Below are 18,657 nucleotides of genomic sequence, written 5' to 3' on the forward strand. Positions count from 1 at the left end.
GTCATCCCTGTTGCTAGCCCCTCGTTCCTGTCATCCCTGTTGCTAGCCCCTCGTTCCTGTCATCCCTGTTGCTGGCCCCTCGTTCCTGTCATCCCTGTTGCTAGCCCCTCGTTCCTGTCATCCCTGTTGCTAGCCCCTCGTTCCTGTCATCCCTGTTGCTAGCCCTTCGTTCCTGTTATCCCTGTTGTTGATAATAATCAACACTACGTACTTGTTTGGTAATGCTTTATCTCGGTGTTCTGATGCTCTCCCCTCGTATAACATTTTTTTAGAAAGAATTGTAATTTCGCATCGTGGAAATTTGCACTAAGAATTGTTTTCTTTATTTCAACAGCGTTTAGATTGTTTGTTTCTTCAACAGCTTGGATAATTCGTCACGTCTATTTTAAATGCATAGTATAAGTATAATTAAACCACTTAAAGTTTAAAGTTGAGTTTCCGGAAAATATCAGACCGAGAAATTATAACAAGAGTTGAGTTAACTTTTCTTTTGTTGCTCTTAACAATGTTGTATTTAAAATTTTAGCAATTAAAAGGAAATGTCGGCTCCAATTGAATCTGTTTAACATCGATTATTTTTGTAAAAAAACACCTATTACGTGTATGATATAATTTCAAATTTGGGGAAGGCGACATTGTCTTCGGAAACAGGAGTGAAAAAGGCCGAGTTTACTTGATTGTTAGCTAATTAGAAATTTACTTGTTGTGCAGTTCAAGTTTTTAACCAGTTAGTGAAACCTGGTTATAAGAATGAAGTACGTCGTTGTTCGGGCAGGCGGATGGGCGGCCGGGCGAGCCGCGTCAAACTCACCTATGCAACTGAACAACTTTAGTTAGGTTGGCATAAGGTGACCAAACTTTGTATATATTATGAAGAAAAAAAGGATATCTTTTATGGGATTAATGTTTGAAACTGAAAAACTTGAAACTGAAAAACTTAAGTTAAGGTTGAGCTATCTTGACCAAATTTCATAAATTATATAGGAAGAGTTAATGAATATCTTTCATTGCCTTTTTGGTCCCTAGGGTCAAGGTTAAGGTCACTGTTACTCATAAAAGAAGAATTGTGGGAACTGAATAATTGTTGTACGGGTTGACATATCTTGACTAAACTTAGTATTAAGAAAGAGTTTATGGAGACCTATCGATTAGCGATTAGGGTCCCTTGGCTAAAGGTCAATGTCACTGTTTCTAAAACAACGGTTGAAACTGAATAACTTCAGTAACGATTGACATATTACGACCAAACTACATATATAGGAATAATTTATGAGGACTTTTCACGGGATCGTGCTTGGAGCCCCTAGGGTTAAGGTCACTGTCACTCAAATAGATAATTGTTTGATACTGAATAACTTAAGTAAGGGTTTACATTTTTGTGGCCAATTTTGACATGTAGGAAGAGTTTATGGAGGACTTCTATGGGATTGCATTTTGTACCGCTAGGGTCAATTTCAAGGTAACTGTTTCTAAAAAAATGGAAAACCCCCCAGATGAAACTGAATCACACAATGAAGGCTTAAGTCGTTCTACCAATTAATGAAAATCTGGTTTTGTCGCATACTCGCGAACCCAAAAAGGCGGATTTATTAAAACGATTTAACTTCCTATGTTAGTGTGCATCAGTGTTTGGTTCTCTATCAATGCGTCATGTCTTACTTTATAACTAGTGAATTGTTTTCTATTGGCCTAAGTTTGCCGGAAATATATTGTTCATCTTCTTGAGGATGGGATAAGTGTCTTGTGACATATGGTAAAGAAAGCACATGTATTTTGTTTCTGAAGATAGGAAAAGAATTAACGATTAAATAAACAATTAAAAATATTTGAAACTAGATATAAGTGGCATCATACAGGGCCTGGTGTATAGAAGGTATGTTAATTTGTTAAAATGTATTGATGATCGAAATCTAAAACCTTAAGCATGAAACATTTTGTATCTTTCTGTTGGATTTCACTTGTTAATATTTTGTGAATTTGCATATTTTTAAACAATTTGCACAGCCTCAAAAATATGCGACCGACTTGCAAGTCACTGAGTTAATTGGCCCGGACAATTCATGTGCGAGTCAGTACCATGACTTCACTCCCCCTGTGTTGGAGTTGGTCCTCCCGTCTCCGTGGCCTGGTGGCTAAGGCGTCTGCCTACGGAGCGGGAGGTCGTGGGTTCGATCCCGGGCCGCGTCATACCGAAAGACGTTAAAAGCTGGTACAAGTAGCTCCCTTGCCTGGCGCTTGACATTTAAAGGGTAGTGCTTGGAAAAGTGGTGTTCTCAGTACTGGTTCAACCCAGGGAAGTTGTATCCCGTGTATCGGTGCTTTACACCGAGCACGTTAAAGAACCAAGAGGTCTCTTCGCAAAGAGCTAGGGTATCGCACCCGGATCTCTTGTATCTTACTCTGTTTCTTCAAGTCTTCCAATGTCTGGATTTTACTGCGAATTGCTGTCACTTCTATCTCATGTCACTTATGGCATTTAAACACAATTTAAGTCGTGATTGGGGCAAGCCATAATGCAGCCAATGGGCGCGGACAGACCTTGATAAACTCAAATAAACAAACAAACAACTCGCCATTATCCTCAGTCCCACTCATGTACTGGGATCTAGCCACGGCCCTTGTTAGGCGCCAATTGATTGAATGAGGCTGAAACAGTACGCAGCCGGACCGGGTATCGAACCTGTCTCGAATAACTCCTGTATACGTATTCTCCGACCTATACGAGTCAGTAGTGTGCCAGTATGAAAAAAAAAATGATATCGAACTCTTCTGATACAGGTATTATTTCGGGTTCATAGATTCGCGCAAATAATTTGTTTGCAGCACATTTCAGCAGCTGATTTCTTTAACCTTCGTGATGTTTTCCTGGAATCAATTGTGAATTGTTTTGTATGATTTTCAAATAATACAATGATGAAGCATCTTTTTTTTAAATTTCTTACACAAACACACATAACATGCGGTTACAACAATTGGACCATGTGTACCGATAAATCACTGTCATATCATGGCTAACTTTGTAGCAATCGTGTTTCAATAATATCTAACCGTAACATTCTGGCAAAAAAAATCAAACAAATAATATACACAAACATAATCGTTATATATTGGCAAAAGGCCCAACAAATGTTGTAACAATATATACAAAGTTAAATCTTGGTAGAAATGCTATTTAATTTTCCTTCCATGTATAACAGTTACAACGTTCAAAGTTCAAATTCGTATTACTCGTTAGTCTGGAGTTCCTTCCCCTAACACTATCGTTATTGGTATGAAATATCAGTAAGCAGGGAACCAGACTAATTACTCGTTCACATGGCAATCGGAACTCCTCGGATAGTATCAAGATATGGTCTATCTCGAAACTTGCCGGAGATGGCCGAGTTGTTACGATTGGTTCACATGGCTGTTAAAGTTGAAGGTACAATACTCGTCTGGTATAGTTTGGTCTTGGCATTACGATGTTCTCCCTTTGTAATGCACAATTTAGTAAGAAATGTATATTCATATATAAGTTTTGCATCGAGCTTTCATTCGTACTTGCGCATTCTCCTTTCAAAAATACGCGTTATTCGCTTAATAGGAATGAGACTATTTAAAGCAATAGCGATATGTGTTTGAAATAATAATTTTGTAAGTTTTCATTGAAAAAAGGGAGTTTTGTACAACAAATTGATTTCCTTTGAAATCAAGCCCTTCAGTGAATTAAGGTTGAGGGCGGTCTAGTGGTAATTTTGGTACAGTAAATTCACTCCCTTCGAAATTAAACCTTTCAATATTATGAGGTTGAGGGTGATCTAGTGGTAATTTTTCTACCGTAATTTGACTTCCTTCGAAATCAAACCCTTTAATATTTTAAGGTTGAGGGTTGTGTAGTGGTAGAGGCGTCCGCCTCGCGCACAAGAGTTTGTTGGTAAGATCCCCACCAGGGGTACTTTATCGCAGCCTATCAAAATGGACACCAGCACTGATTTCTACCCAGGAAACGGACACGAATGTGACTCTATAAGGTATCAGCCTCCATCACAATCGAACTAAATTGGGATTAAGTATAAATTGTATACGTTCTCCTTGATAATATACCAAGAAATAAAACAAAATATTGTCCTCAATACAATACGTAAAATGAAGGAGCTATGTCCCGAAACTAGTAGCATATGTAGCAGCGCTTAATTTAATTACAGAAAACTTAAACAATATTCAATTGCTGCAAATAAAATAATTGCACATAATTGAACACAGCACACCGGAAAATCTCCAATATGTAACAGACAAACTCTGTAAACTTGAGTTTAAAGCTGCACTAGCACAGATCGATCGTTTTGACAACATAAAAAATGTCTCGAGCCATTTTTTGTGCAAATGTCATGAAACCAGTGCTATTGTACTGCTCACAAAAGATCAGATCGCAAATTCTGTCATATTTCTGTTCGAAAATTGTTTTATGGCTAAAAGCGTTAGGCTAGCGCTTTTAGAAAGATGAAACTTTCGACAGTTTAACAAACACTTGGGATATGTTCCATTGTGATCGTATACGATTGAATTGATTGCATTGATGTCAAAATCAGATGATTCTGAGATAAAAATGGAAAAAAAAACACACCAAAAAACCGTCAAACCTGTTGGGCTGTGAGAGGGCAGCTTTAAAGTTGAGATTGAACATGTTATGGTTCATTAATATATAATGCCTTGTTACTCATAACTTAATGACTGTATTTCTGACTTATAAGGACATACCCATCCCTGTGCAAGGTAACGCACTTCGACATGCCATAATACCTATTTCTAAAGATACATGTCAAAGCTTGGTATCATATTAAAGGGAACAAAATGTTTTTTTGCATCACATTATCCATTTTAAGGTAATACAACGCTTGACAAAGACATGTATTGAAATGTACAAAATGAAATTATGGTATTTTAAAGTAAACTGCAAGAAACATTTTACTGTTGATGAATTTTATCCAAATTTCACAAAACGGAAGTTCTTACAATAGACTCTCTTTAAAACACTCAGTCAATTTTTTCCATGATCCGTAATCTTTTTTGACATTTATTTACAAGTTTTGTAAAATATAGGTGGAAGCCGTGTACACGCTATCGTTTGGAAAGGGTTCGTTTAAGTTTTTTTGTATCAGACATCGACATTTTTTTGGTGCGTCATGAACGAAAAATCAATCCGTTATCAGAGAATTCAAATTATTTTTTGATGCCATATTATGTATATATGGTATAATGTCAGTTCTTTATATATGATTTTATACAGACGCTTTGGATACAACAAATTACCAAAGTGATCAAAGCAATATGTTGCGAATTTAAAAATGTACCCGCCCCTGAACATCACTTTAAGCTAGATGGTGGCGAAAGATGGTATGCTGTAGAATGAAGATCGAGTCTACTTTCTGAGTAGAAATCAGACTTACTAGTTTCAATGTTAAGACGTTATGATATAGTTACCCTTGGAGTTCATGAGCAGTTTGAGAATTATTATAGGTGATTGTTCACCTCTAGGTTTTTTGGAAATGTTTTCACTTCTTTTAAAAGTATATCAAATATGTTCGAATATCGTTTAAAGCTGCACTCTCACAGATTCACCGTTTTTACAACTCTGACAAAAGATCAGATCGCAGATTTTCATATTTACGTCCGAAAATTAATGTTTTAATGGCTAAAAGTGTACCTAATGGTTTAAAAAAATCCATTTTTGAAGTTAAATATAAACATTTGCAATCTTATTGTTTTTGTCAGCAGTCTTATATGACTGGTTTCCATGCATGTTCGCATGAATTGGCCCGTTCCGAGACAAACAATAAAAAAAGTTATCAAAACGTTCAATCTGTGAGAGTGCAGCTTTAAGAAAGTAAGTGGGTTTGATGGCATAATGGTTGGGCTACATTGTAAAGGTTAAACTTTATAGACATCGTGACGTGAATATATTTGTTCGAAGATGACGGTGAAAAGTTTAATACCTCGCTGACCTTTCGGCCTCGGAATATCGACGTGCTTAATAAGGATCGTTTTAAATCAAGGCTAGTATTTAAATCAAGTCACGTGATAGTTGCCTTCATTTCTGGATAATTCGCTGTTACATTGTTCATCTTAAGTATTTGGAATCTCTAAATTTTTATAGCTTTTCATTTGGAATTGTTCAAAATTGGCAGAAATGGTATGGCATTATTTGACATTTTGTAGTGCTAATACGGCACGTAAGGAATGACGTTTAAATTCGTGAAAGATGCACTCTTACTCCAAAATAAGATTTACCACAATAAATACATTTGTTTAATATACCAAAAAGGATGAATTAGTGTCGAAAACAATGTTTTTTATGAAGGATACCGAGTTTATTTGAAAAAAAAGTGTGCACAAAACACGGTATTTCTACCTTATGATACTATAGTAGATAACTGTTAATCTTTTAGCACTCACCAATCATTAAATATTTTTGCATTATCATCTATTAAATACACGATTATACAATATTGTTTTCCGTAGTTAATATTTTCTATAAATGCATTTTCTAGTAAGTAGTAAAATGTTTATCACTCAAAAGTTATATTTGTTATACATATGTATGTACTGATTTTGAATAAGAGTGCAACTTTAATTGCAATTGAAAACTTTATATATTTCAAAAATCAATTGTATTTTCGTCGGTCCCTGTGAGTTCGAGATAACGGGGTTCGACTGTATTTCAAAAATCAATTTCAGGGGTGGTATTCAATATATAACTTAAGTTAATCTAATGGTCATACATCATTGACTTCATTCACTCTTTTGGTCAGTTATTAGTATAAAGTAATCCGATTAGCTACATCGTTCTTAGATCCATTTAAGACCAATATTGAATACCAGTCCAGGACTTGTACCGCTGAACATGGTTTATATTTGCTTGTTTGAGTACTGGTGCCAAGTTCTAAGTTTACTTATTTACTTTACAACCGGATTGTGAAAAAAGTAATTACAACAACAGAAATGCTTGTTTTTGTTGCGAGGTTGTGGTCTTGTGTTGTTTGGTTAACCGAAAAATCCGGATGAAAGTCACATGTCCTACCCCTGACCACAAATCAAACTCACATGCGCCCAGACTGGGAATCGAACCCGACCGGGTCGTGAAAAACGAGACCGCTAATCTTAACCGTACTTCATTTCGTCGAATAAAAATACGTTTATCGTAATCAACAGAAATTTTATTTTCTGTTGAGAGTCTAAAAACGCTCGATCAGTTATATGTAGTCGTTTTTACTCGAGACCTATTGTCTTGAATTTGAGTGAAGTTTTAAATTGTAAAAAACAGCAATTTTTGTTAAAATCTTATTTAATTACTTTAAACGCATCTGATCATATGTTCAATAGTTTTTCATTAGTTAGCTTATTACTGTATCGATCATATTGTACCTGAATTCAAATAAGATAATTTGTTTTGTTTTAAAACTAATAATATTTAAACTAAACACATCCCCTAACTAACTTATTATATTTGTTTTGTATAATGATGAACTCCAAACCTGTTGTGAAGCCACCATTAACCCACCCCTTTATACCTGAGTTCATATGAAGTAATATTGAGTTTTCACATGCTTTTACCTAAACGTGAACTGTGATATAATAAAAGAATAATGACTTATTTTGAGTTGTAACACAATTTACAGAATTACAAGCATAGCGAGCTAAGCCTAATCCGGTTATAAGGGACTGAGGTAGTTTCGAGTATCGAAATGCAGGTCTTTTAAATAACACTCGTACGACCCCCTGTTGTTTTCATTGTATCCAGCTGTATCGAAGTGCAGGTCCTTTAAATAAAACTCGTACGATCTCCCTGTTCTTTTCATTGTATCCAGCTGTATCGAAGTGCAGGTCCTTTAAATAAAACTCGTACGACCCCCTGTTCTTTTCATTGTATCCAGCTGTATCGAAGTGCAGGTCCTTTAAATAAAACTCGTACGATCTTATTTTCGATTTGATATTTTCTGAGTATTCAGTCGAAACCCATTGGCTCGATATCCGGCCAAGGACCGGTCAACTACTTCAAGCCTCGCGAAATCGAGCCAAGCTTGGATGCTTACAATAAGTTAAGCAAAAATCGCTGCTTTAGATTTGCAAGTCAAACCCTTAATTTAGTTTGTGGCGCTTAATTCACATTTAATTGAAAGTAGTTTTCCTTACGTCAGTTTGTCGGTCGTTTGATGATTATTCAGGCACGCTTGTGATCTAAAGGCCTAGATTACTTAATAATATATATGTTAACGAGTCCAGGCGCATAGCGCCTTTACGCGAGTACGCGGCTGAATCCAAAAAACAGCCAAGGTTGCAGTATGCGTACATGACTACATGATCCTAAAATTTTCCATTTTCCAGTACCAGATTGCACCATGGGTTTCAAAATTTGTTGAGGGGGCGTTCCCCCGACCTCTAGCAAAATTACGAATCCACATAAAAGAGGGCTAGCTACGCCCCTTGACGACCATGTAGAAAATTGTTTAAAAGTTAGATACCTTGCTCCATGTAGGTTTGAAGAAGTTTTAATCGTTGTTGTTGTCATCATTTTCGTTGTTGTTGTTAATATCGTCGTTGTTATAATCGTTGATATGGTCGTTGTTGTTGTTGTTGTTACTGCTGCTGCTGCTGCTGCTGTTGTTGTTGTTTGTTGTTGTTGTCGTCGTCGTCGTTGTTGTTGTTGTTGTTGTTGTTGTTAACAAAGTACATGCACACTAGTATAGTAATTATAAAAAATAAGGGGAAGGCAAAAGAAAATACTATATAATATAGGGACCAAATAGTAGTTGCCCTTGCGTATAGTGTAAATTACTTCCCTTTACGACTCTTTATATGAATATAATACAGGTAAAACCAGGTGGAAATAACAACAATGTTAACAATAACAACAGTGAATACAAACAGCTGAGAAGTGAAATGGTTTTTTCAGATATTGAATATGTGCCTCTCACCGAAAAGGATGACGATAACGAATATAAACAAACGACTGTGAGTCATTTCTGTACTCGGCGATAAAAAACAACGTTATCGAAATCATTAATTGGTTTAACCAAAAGATATATTGATTTTAAACGAAACTAATATATTACAGAATTGTTTATATTAACTTTTTACCAAACTGATTAGTAACCTGATGATGCTAACTCATATGTTGATATTGAAGTCACCATTATTATACGAATGTTAAAACGTGTTTTTAGCAATTCTTGCAATTATGTTGTTTGATAAGCATTAATTTTTAGTTACAGCAATGTTTTAATTTTATTTTTTTCAGACAAAGTAGAACTCTCGTAAAAAAAGAACTCTCGTAAAAAAAATAAACGGATAAATACGTAACAAAAGCACTAAATAAAAAATAAATACTTTATGAATGCTACTATATAACGGACATAAACTCACGCTATATATCATGAGTATGTTTTTACCCGTGTATTTTCATCTTCGTCATTTTCTTATTTAAACAAAATTGGAATTCTTTGAGTATTTTTAAAGTTCTTGTTCGGCTTGATTTAATAGATCACACAATCCAGAGAGACTTCGATTACCGATTGTGCCGATCAATGGCTTGCGGCTGCCCGATTCTTGCTTTTCCTGCAGGAATATCAGATTTCTGTAACATATCACGTGATTCCTGCCACGCCCCCTCCGTAGAGAAAGAATAGTTTAGCCTGAGTCACTCCATTTTGAACGCCGTGCGCGCTTGTTTGTTAATTTGATCTTAAAGAGAGAGAAAGAGAAAGAAAAATACAGTGTTGGAGCTTTATCGTTGATATTGAGTCAAGTTTCTGTAAGTTAAGTTGTCGCATGTATTTTGTTTTTGATTTAACTTTTCAGGTCTTCTTTGAAGCGTAACATTCCAATTTTTGGTAATTTTCCATTGATTTTCACTCGGTGCGCGGTTGTCTGGCTGTTGGTATGAGATATAGGAAGTCGAAGGGATTTTACCGTCACTGTGGCCGTCGGCATCATAGTTCATATCATAAAGCAGATTTACGTCTTAAATTTTTGCGTCAGGAATAGCTTAATAATCCCGACGAGTTTCTTGGAAAACCAGGTTCATGGAAACTTGATTGCATAGTTTCCTAGTATATATTTACAGCCGGATTTCTATAAATCAGAAATTTCTCGCCTAGTAATCCCAGTGATGCAGATATATCGATATTCTGTTTCCTCTTGTGTTATGTTTTGCGAAGATTCGGATGTGTATTATTTTAGTTATGAATAATTAGACTTTGCAATCAATCTGAAACTGACACCGAAAGTCTAAGTATGAGTCAAACAGTCCTGTAGTAAAGGCACTTTTAATGAATAAGCTTTCTGTGTAGAATTTACTTGATAAATTAACAGTCATTGAATATTTCTTGCGTATTCGTATAGATCCTTCATGTCTGATAAATGACTCGAGAAATTATATCCACAGTCGCATTTGATTTGCTGTCATCATCATTAAAGCTGCACTTTCAAAGATTTACCACTTTTACAACTTTTTTATTTTTTGTCTGGGAATGATATTTTTTTTGCGTAAATATCTGCAAACTAATGATAAAAGACTGCTGACAAAAGATCAGATCGCAGATTTTCATATTCCCGTTCTAAAATTAATGTTTTATGGGTTTAACCGTTACTAACGGTTAAAGAAAACGCATAAAACATCATTTGTTTTTGAATTTCAATTTAAAACTCTGCGATCTATTTTTGTCAGCAGTCTTAAATGACTGGTTTACATGCATTTTCGAACAAATTGGGTCGTTCCACGACAAAAAATAAAAAGTTGTCAAAACGTTCAATCTGTGAGAGTGCAGCTTCAATATGCATAGGGTATTGCATTAGTAAGTTATCAAAACACTCGGAAACGCGTTCTCGCCGAATATGACAAACCGATCAGTATCATATTGTACTGCGCGCATGCCACACATTTTCTATATGAATGGAAAAGTTTTCTTTCGTGCATGGTAAGGACACTCGCAATATTCAGGCGAATGCAGTTGACATAGCTGACCAATATATGGCCTTTTGTAATGAAAATCACAAGCGCACAAAATTCATTTTCAAAAATTAAAATATTGCCTGTCAGCAAAATTGCTATGAGTATAACACTTTTCTAGAGTAGGTGAGGAAAGGGGAAAAAAACATATTTTTTACGCGTTAAAGAAAACAGTGTGTGTATACCACGTGATAAATTGCGTCATAAATGCTACGTCGGAAGGCAATATTTTGCCTCGAAAGAAGACTTTAAACAAATATAACTTCAATATGTCTTCACCATTTTAATTGAAAATCAGCGCAGTCTACGCCGCTTATGGAGCCCCGCCTTCGGTCTTTACCAGATTGAGAGTTTAGTTTCTTATAACACTTCGACAAACCTTTTCACAAAACGGCCTTCTGACGGAGCACTGTCAAAACAGTTTATTGGAAACAAGTTTATAGAAGTGTTTGATGAAACTAATAATCTTATCAAACTTTGGTAATAAAGCGATGACGGGGCTCTTAAAGCGGCAAAGACTGCCCTTTGTTTCATTTAAAATGATGTAGTAAAAGAAAAGTTATTTTTGAGTAAAGTCTTCATTTTAAGCAAAATGTTGCCTTCCAGAAAGGCATATATTTAAATACGTGAACAAATCCATCCATTTTGATCAAGTGAAGAGCATACTGCAAAACTTAGAAGCTAAAAACCTTTCTGTCATGTTTGCTTTGTATATCAAACTTCGATCGAATATTTTTATCGAGTGTGCATCTTTCCTTGACATAGAACTGCACGATATGGCATAGTGACAATTTTACCGTATTTCGTATAATAATGAAGCATCGGTGTTTATGGCGAGAAGAAGCATTTCCAATGATATACTTAAACAAATGGCAAGAGTACTCCCTCAAGAAAATCTTGACAATTTCTAGTCCGAAATGGTTATTTTTGGCCCTATTTTGTTACTTAGTTCTCCTAAATTAAAATAAATCTTGGACGATTTTAGAGGGGGTGTGCGGCAGGTGCCCCTCCACTTGATCCGCTAGTTTGTTTCGTTCAATTGTATTCGGAAAAGGTATGTCAAAACGTTAATTGAATAACAAGACTTGACGCAGAAAATGCTTATCCACAGTGTTGCACATACGTCCCAGAGGCGCCAGTTGCGTTGACATGACCCACTCTATGGCCACAGCCCCTCCTTGAAAAATTAGTGATTATTTTTCAAGACCAAATGTATTTGGAACATGATCATCTATCACCAAATCCTAAACAAAACCAAAAAATCAAAGAAACATGTCAACCTTTAATTAGAACATAAGTATTTTGGGGGATTTTTTTTTCTTGGATATTTTTGATGATATTTAGGGTTTTGTGATAGATGCTCATCTTCCAAATAAATTTGGTCCCGAAAAATAAGTTTGAGTGATTTATTTTAGGAAGGGTGTGTGGCAATAGGGTGGGTCATGTCAACGCAATTGCCGCATTTGATATCTCCTAAAACAACTACGGTTGAACAAAGAGCGGGTTATCATAAGTAGGACATCGTTGCCGTTTAAGGTTTTACGGACAATGAAAGCTTAGAGCAAGTTGAGGCAAAACATGAGATCCATTCATTTCTGGGACATGAAATGCGTACCACTACATTTTGTGTCCAACCGTTGTCTCTCGCTTCAAAAAGAAGTGAGTCATACGACACGGTGATGTATTATTTACAATTGCAAACTTATTTTGTGAAACTGCGAAGCCTGTTTGAGAAACAAAAAGTTGAAAACAGTCACACATATGATCAACGTTTGTCTGAGATACTTGTCTGAGAAACTGTCTCAGAATGACCAAGCATGCTACGAGAAGGAGGAACCATTTCTTATGAAAACCACCAATCATTGGTAAATTATTAGAATTTAGTGTAGGTCATTATATCCAGAATGCAAGATCCAAGTTGAGATTTAGATCCGATTATTGTATCCTGTATATATTATCGTTGGCGTCATCTTTCAGAGTGCTGTTACAGAGAATAAAAACGCAAGTTTTTCAAACAATGATGCAGACTTTTAAGACGTTTAAAGAGCTCTGGGACCGTAGTCAATAACAAACTAAAATCTAACTCAAGTTTACGAAAGTCTGAGAGTTTTGATTGGTATATACCGATGCTGGTCAGTTGGCTGAACGCACTGAAAGGCAAAGCTAAGGTTAAGGATTAAAATAATATTGATAACTGCCCCTGAAAAAAATGATCTTGCAATTTAATTTGAAAGCTGAAAAAAGTTGAAGATCTTCAAACTGCTGCTTCTATATATTCTGCATATATACATATATGGCCCTTTGTTTCAGGTTGCTCGTAAGGGCGAGACTAAGAGCAGGAAGATGCAGTCAGCCATCCTGTCCGGTCTGCAGTACAAGGTGGACGACAATCCACCCTGGATCTCCACATTTCTGCTCGGATTTCAGGTAATTTGGGCATTAACTTTGCCTTTCTTGACTAGAAATATATAACGCGTCGGGTTTCGGGCAATTATCTTGCCTTTACTACTGACCGGAACTATGAATAATCTTTTCTTTACTAAGTAGAAATATGTTCAGCTTCGGATTTGGAGGCTATGACCTTGCCTTTACGACTGACTAGAAGTATGTTAAGCGCGGTATTTTGGGCAATAACCTGTGCCTTACGACTGACCCCGACTATGTTAAGTGTGTTATTTTGAGCAATAACTTTGTCTTCATTCCTGACTAGAACTATGTTAAGTGTGTTATTTTGAGCAATAACTTTGTCTTCATTCCTGACTAGAACTATGTTAAGTGTGTTATTTTGGCCATAACCTTGCATTTACTACTGACTAGAACTATGTTAAGTGTGGTATTTTGGCCATAACCTTGCATTTACTACTGACTAGAACTATGTTAAGTGTGTTATTTTGGGCATTACCTTGCATTTACTACTGACTAAAACTATGTTAAGTGTGTTATTTTGGCCATAACCTTGCATTTACTACTGACTAGAACTATGTTAAGTGTGGTATTATGGCCATAACCTTGCATTTACTACTGACTAAAACTATGTTAAGTGTGTTATTTTGAGCAATAACCTTGCATTTACTACTGACTAGAACTATGTTAAGTGTGGTATTTTGGCCATAACCTTGCAATTACTTCTGACTGGAACTATGTTAAGTGTGTTATTTTGAGCAATAACCTTGCATTTACTACTGACTAGAACTATGTTAAGTGTGGTATTTTGGCCATAACCTTGCATTTACTACTGACTAGAACTATGTTAAGTGTGGTATTTTGGCCATAACCTTGCATTTACTACTGACTAGAACTATGTTAAGTGTGTTATTTTGGCCATAACCTTGCATTTACTACTGACTAGAACTATGTTAAGTGTGTTATTTTGGCCATAACCTTGCATTTACTACTGACTAGAACTATGTTAAGTGTGGTATTTTGGCCATAACCTTGCATTTACTACTGACTGGAACTATGTTAAGTGTGTTATTTTGAGCAATAACTTTGTCTTCATTCCTGACTAGAACTATGTTAAGTGTGGTATTTTGGCCATAACCTTGCATTTACTACTGACTAGAACTATGTTAAGTGTGGTATTTTGGCCATAACCTTGCATTTACTACTGACTAGAACTATGTTAAGTGTGGTATTTTGGCCATAACCTTGCATTTACTACTGACTAGAACTACGTCAAGTGTGGTATTTTGGCCATAACCTTGCATTTACTACTGACTAGAACTATGTCAAGTGTGGTATTTTGGCCATAACCTTGCATTTACTACTGACTAGAACTATGTTAAGTGTGTTATTTTGGCCATAACCTTGCATTTACTACTGACTAGAACTATGTTAAGTGTGGTATTTTGGCCATAACCTTGCATTTACTACTGACTGGAACTCTGTTAAGTCTGGTATTTTGTACAATTGCATTGGTTTACTACTGAATTGAAACGACGTATTTTAAAAGGGATATTTTGGGCCATAACTTATCTTTACTGATAAGAAATGTGTTCTGCTTCGGATTTGGAGGCAATGACCTTGCCTTAACTACTGACTGTAACTATGTCCAGCTTCAGATAACCATGACTTTACTAACTAGAATAAAGTAAAATGGACGGATTTGGGCACTGACTAGAACTTTATAAAGGGTTCAATTGTATAAAGGCATTAACCTGTATGCTAATCGATTGATGCTATCTCATAAGTCGACTACTTTGTTTGTTAAATTGTGATTTTGTGAAGTTCTAGTATTGTCATATCTGGTTTCACCGTTTTCATACGAGATATATGAGTGTCATTGAGGATCCTATTTTCTGGCTTGGCAACAATTTTGGACATGCTGGTCTAGTCATTTTATTCTTAAAACGTCTTCTTAGGCTTAATTGCTTTATACGAGACCTCTGGAGAAACGCTCAGCAAAGACGATTTTATGAGTCTTCCCATTTTTCAGCAATTTAACGATGTGAGATTTTGCTAAAATCAATGTTCCCCAGCATTTCCAAATGTATTTCTAGGAAACCCTTTTTTATACAGTAATTGTCAACAGGAAAGCGAGTTACGTCACCAATATTATAGAGTTGATAGAATAAATTATTGATCGGCTCCCTCTGAAATAAAGGCATTAACAATATTGCAATGTACGGATATTCCCGGACAATTACGGACTAGCTGTTACGGAGATAGGCGAAATGATGCGAAAATGAGACTTTCAGAGTATCGATTTGGAGCACAAAAAAAGACATAAAATGAGCGTTAGTTTACTAAAACTTGCAAACATCAAGTTGTTTCTGTAGCTTTTAAAACCATTATACCAGGAGTTGAGTGGAATCAAGTCTACCCTCGAAATATATATTTTTAGCCAGTCTGGTTAGGTTTTGAGGAGTGAAATCTCGTACAAGTCGACCGTTCTTTTTGGTGTTTCATTGATTGAATGTCAAACGGTTCAGTTTAAGAGGGGTGCTGTTTCATTTAAGTTGTAACGTGCATTGTCAACGTACGGCATGCTGCGTCGTTGTGTCTGGCAGATATAAAATAGTCGTACAATGGTGTTTAAGATTGTTTCAAGTAACAAATATTTACGAGCGATTCGTATCTCGAAGATGCATTGCAGAACTTCTGTTGAAAAGTTTCCATAGGTATAATATCACTCCTAGCATTCATGATGAAACGACCCTACTTTTCCATGATTTCTTATGCTCTGGCATTGTACTTTTGACATGCATTATGTAAACCCGGGTGTAACATTTCCTGGTACCTAGTATTAAACGTTGCAAACAGCCGTTATATTGAAATATTGCCAAGAATACAAGTTTGATGATGGCAATCTTAATTATATCCCGTACTTAGAGAGGTCTTAGGAAACATATGAAACGTGCAAAAACTATAAAACATCTTAGCACTAAGGATACGTATTAAATGCCTATTTACTACGTATATTATACAATGTAATTTAAAAACCTTCCTTTGAATGCAAGACAGACAGACAGGCAGACAAACAAACAGACAGACAGCGGACGGACGGACCGACGAACGGTAACACAAATAGACACCGATTCATGGATTAAGAATTGTTGTCAAAGTTGCAAGAAATAGTGATAACATAATGATTTAATTTAGAGATGTCGTCTAAAATGAAAATCAAAGCACTGAAGGTGCTAGACGACAGAGGCAGGGTTGCCAGCGGACTTGAAAAGTCAGGGAAATTGGGTATTTTTTCAAGGTCAGGGAATTGTCAGGGAATTTTGAAATTTGGTCAGTGAAAAATGAAAATCCTGAAAAGTCAGGGAAAAGTCAGGGAAAAATTATTTCAAAGGTCGAAAAATATACGCATTGAAGGTCTTTCTTGGCTATGGCAGTCTTTAGGCATTTAATATTTGACTTTATCACTCTCACAGTTAAGCATTAAATTCAAATAATCTCCGAGTGTGTCAGCAAGGAGTTACTTCAGAGCTGTAGGCATGCTTACCATAGGTACAGGACTCATGCACAGGAAACAAAGGTAGAGGATGAAAAGAAGCAGAAAGACAAAGAAAGGGAAGAAACTCAAAGGCAACTGGATGATGCAAAGAAGAAAACGGCAAGTCTGAGGAAGATGGTAGATAAATTGGTTGTTGAAGCTGATGAACTGGCCAAACAAGCTGAAACCAAAAACAATCTGCAGTTACTGGTCAAATCTAATGCCCTGCGGGAAAAGTCCCATGGAAAGAGAAAGGAGATGGAGTGTGAAATTAAGACAGCTGAACATCTAGAGAAGAAACTGAAACAAATGTAATGTTACAGTCATGCCTCTCATTGTATTCTGTATTGGTCTAGCTATTTCTGTGCATGATCACTAGAAGGGCTTTTAATTACTAACAAAATCTAGTCAGTATACATGTATACCAAACTACCATATTGGCATATAACCTGCTTTGCTTTTTGCTTTGACACTAAGAAATTGTACAAGAGGATTTGTCTTGCAAACATGATGGAAACTGGTTAAATTATGCAATGCTATGTTTTTCACACTAACTTTTTTTCACACTTACTTACCATACTCATTCAAAGTCTTTAATTTTATAGTGATTATTTCATGATATGCCAAAATGAGCCCTATGTTCTTGTTTTCATGCTAATGTTTCACATGTTTCACTGACCAACAGTCACACTGTGTTTGAATAGAAATAGTTAAGAATAGTAGAACACTATGTTTGAATCATTACTTTGATGTACAATGTAAATGTTTTATATTTTGGAAAATAAATACAAGTTTACATGCAAAAATATAATGGGAGGATTGGACGGCTATAGGGGAGGTCAGGAGGCCGTTTATGTGTTTGACGATTTTGGTCAGTGAAAAACATGAATTGGTCAGTGAAAAGTCAGGGAAAAGTCAGGGAATTTTATTTCACCAAAGTGCTGGCAACCCTGAGAGGCTAATCCTGTTATCCTTATATTCGGTGTTTTGATAGTGCTCAATAGTTCTTACAATTGAATTTAAATAAGTATAATGTATTACTCAAGGACCACATTCAATTAATATCTTAGTCAAAAATTCAACTTCGGAAAAAAAATCGTAATTTGACAACGTTTATGTTAAATATGGTTTTAAATCCACTTTCATATGAACGCATACATAATGTAGACCATTTGTCTTGCACATTTTTATATTTGTTGTTGTTGAAAAATTGTACAGTTTCAGTCTAGGAAAGGGAAATGTTGTATAATCAACAAAAGTTGCTTAACGAATATTGCATCGGAGCAACCCTTACTTACGAGTTTGCTGCATTATACATAATTAAACTAGGATTTCTTCAATCTCGGTATATGATTAGGCAGTCTTTGTTGTAAGCTGCAGAATTTTTCTTTTTTTCTTTTTCAGCATTACTTGATGTTGTTAAGCTCCAACCTAGCAACTCCCGGGATCATGGCGTCTATAATTTGCGCCATTAATATACCGGAAACGATGCACGTGCGTTCGGTGCTGCTTGGAAACATGATATTCGCTTGTGGTGTGTGTACACTCCTGCAGACCTTTTTTGGAGCAAGGTAAGATCACACGTACAATTTTTATAGAGAAATTATATTGCTAGTAAGCAATAAATCGTGTCATTTGGACATATTACAGTTATTTACAGTTTTTGATTTAACAAGAACCATCTATTATTTCTTTTTCATTACAAAATGTATTCGATATGTTGCTTACAACA

The 18,657-nt window shown here is 35.8% G+C and overlaps 1 protein-coding gene across 3 annotated transcripts in view; it reads left to right on the forward strand.

Annotated features, from left to right (window-relative positions):
• The first annotated feature begins 1,743 nt into the window (after window positions 1–1,743).
• LOC128231512 (solute carrier family 23 member 1-like) overlaps window positions 1,744–18,657 on the forward strand; it is a 29,216-nt gene continuing 12,302 nt past the window's right edge. The window contains exons 1-3 of one of the 3 annotated variants that reach the window (XM_052944443.1): window positions 1,744–1,873; window positions 13,295–13,411; window positions 18,330–18,496. In XM_052944443.1, the coding sequence (XP_052800403.1) occupies window positions 13,328–13,411; window positions 18,330–18,496 (251 nt within the window). In that variant the 5' untranslated portion in view covers window positions 1,744–1,873; window positions 13,295–13,327. Of the gene's footprint in view, window positions 1,874–3,990; window positions 4,011–8,844; window positions 8,989–13,294; window positions 13,412–18,329; window positions 18,497–18,657 lie in introns of those variants that run through there. The other 2 variants (XM_052944444.1, XM_052944442.1) reach the window with 2 other exon arrangements.

Source organism: Mya arenaria, chromosome 4 (genome assembly GCF_026914265.1).
Source record: "Mya arenaria isolate MELC-2E11 chromosome 4, ASM2691426v1".
NCBI lineage: Eukaryota > Metazoa > Mollusca > Bivalvia > Myida > Myidae > Mya > Mya arenaria.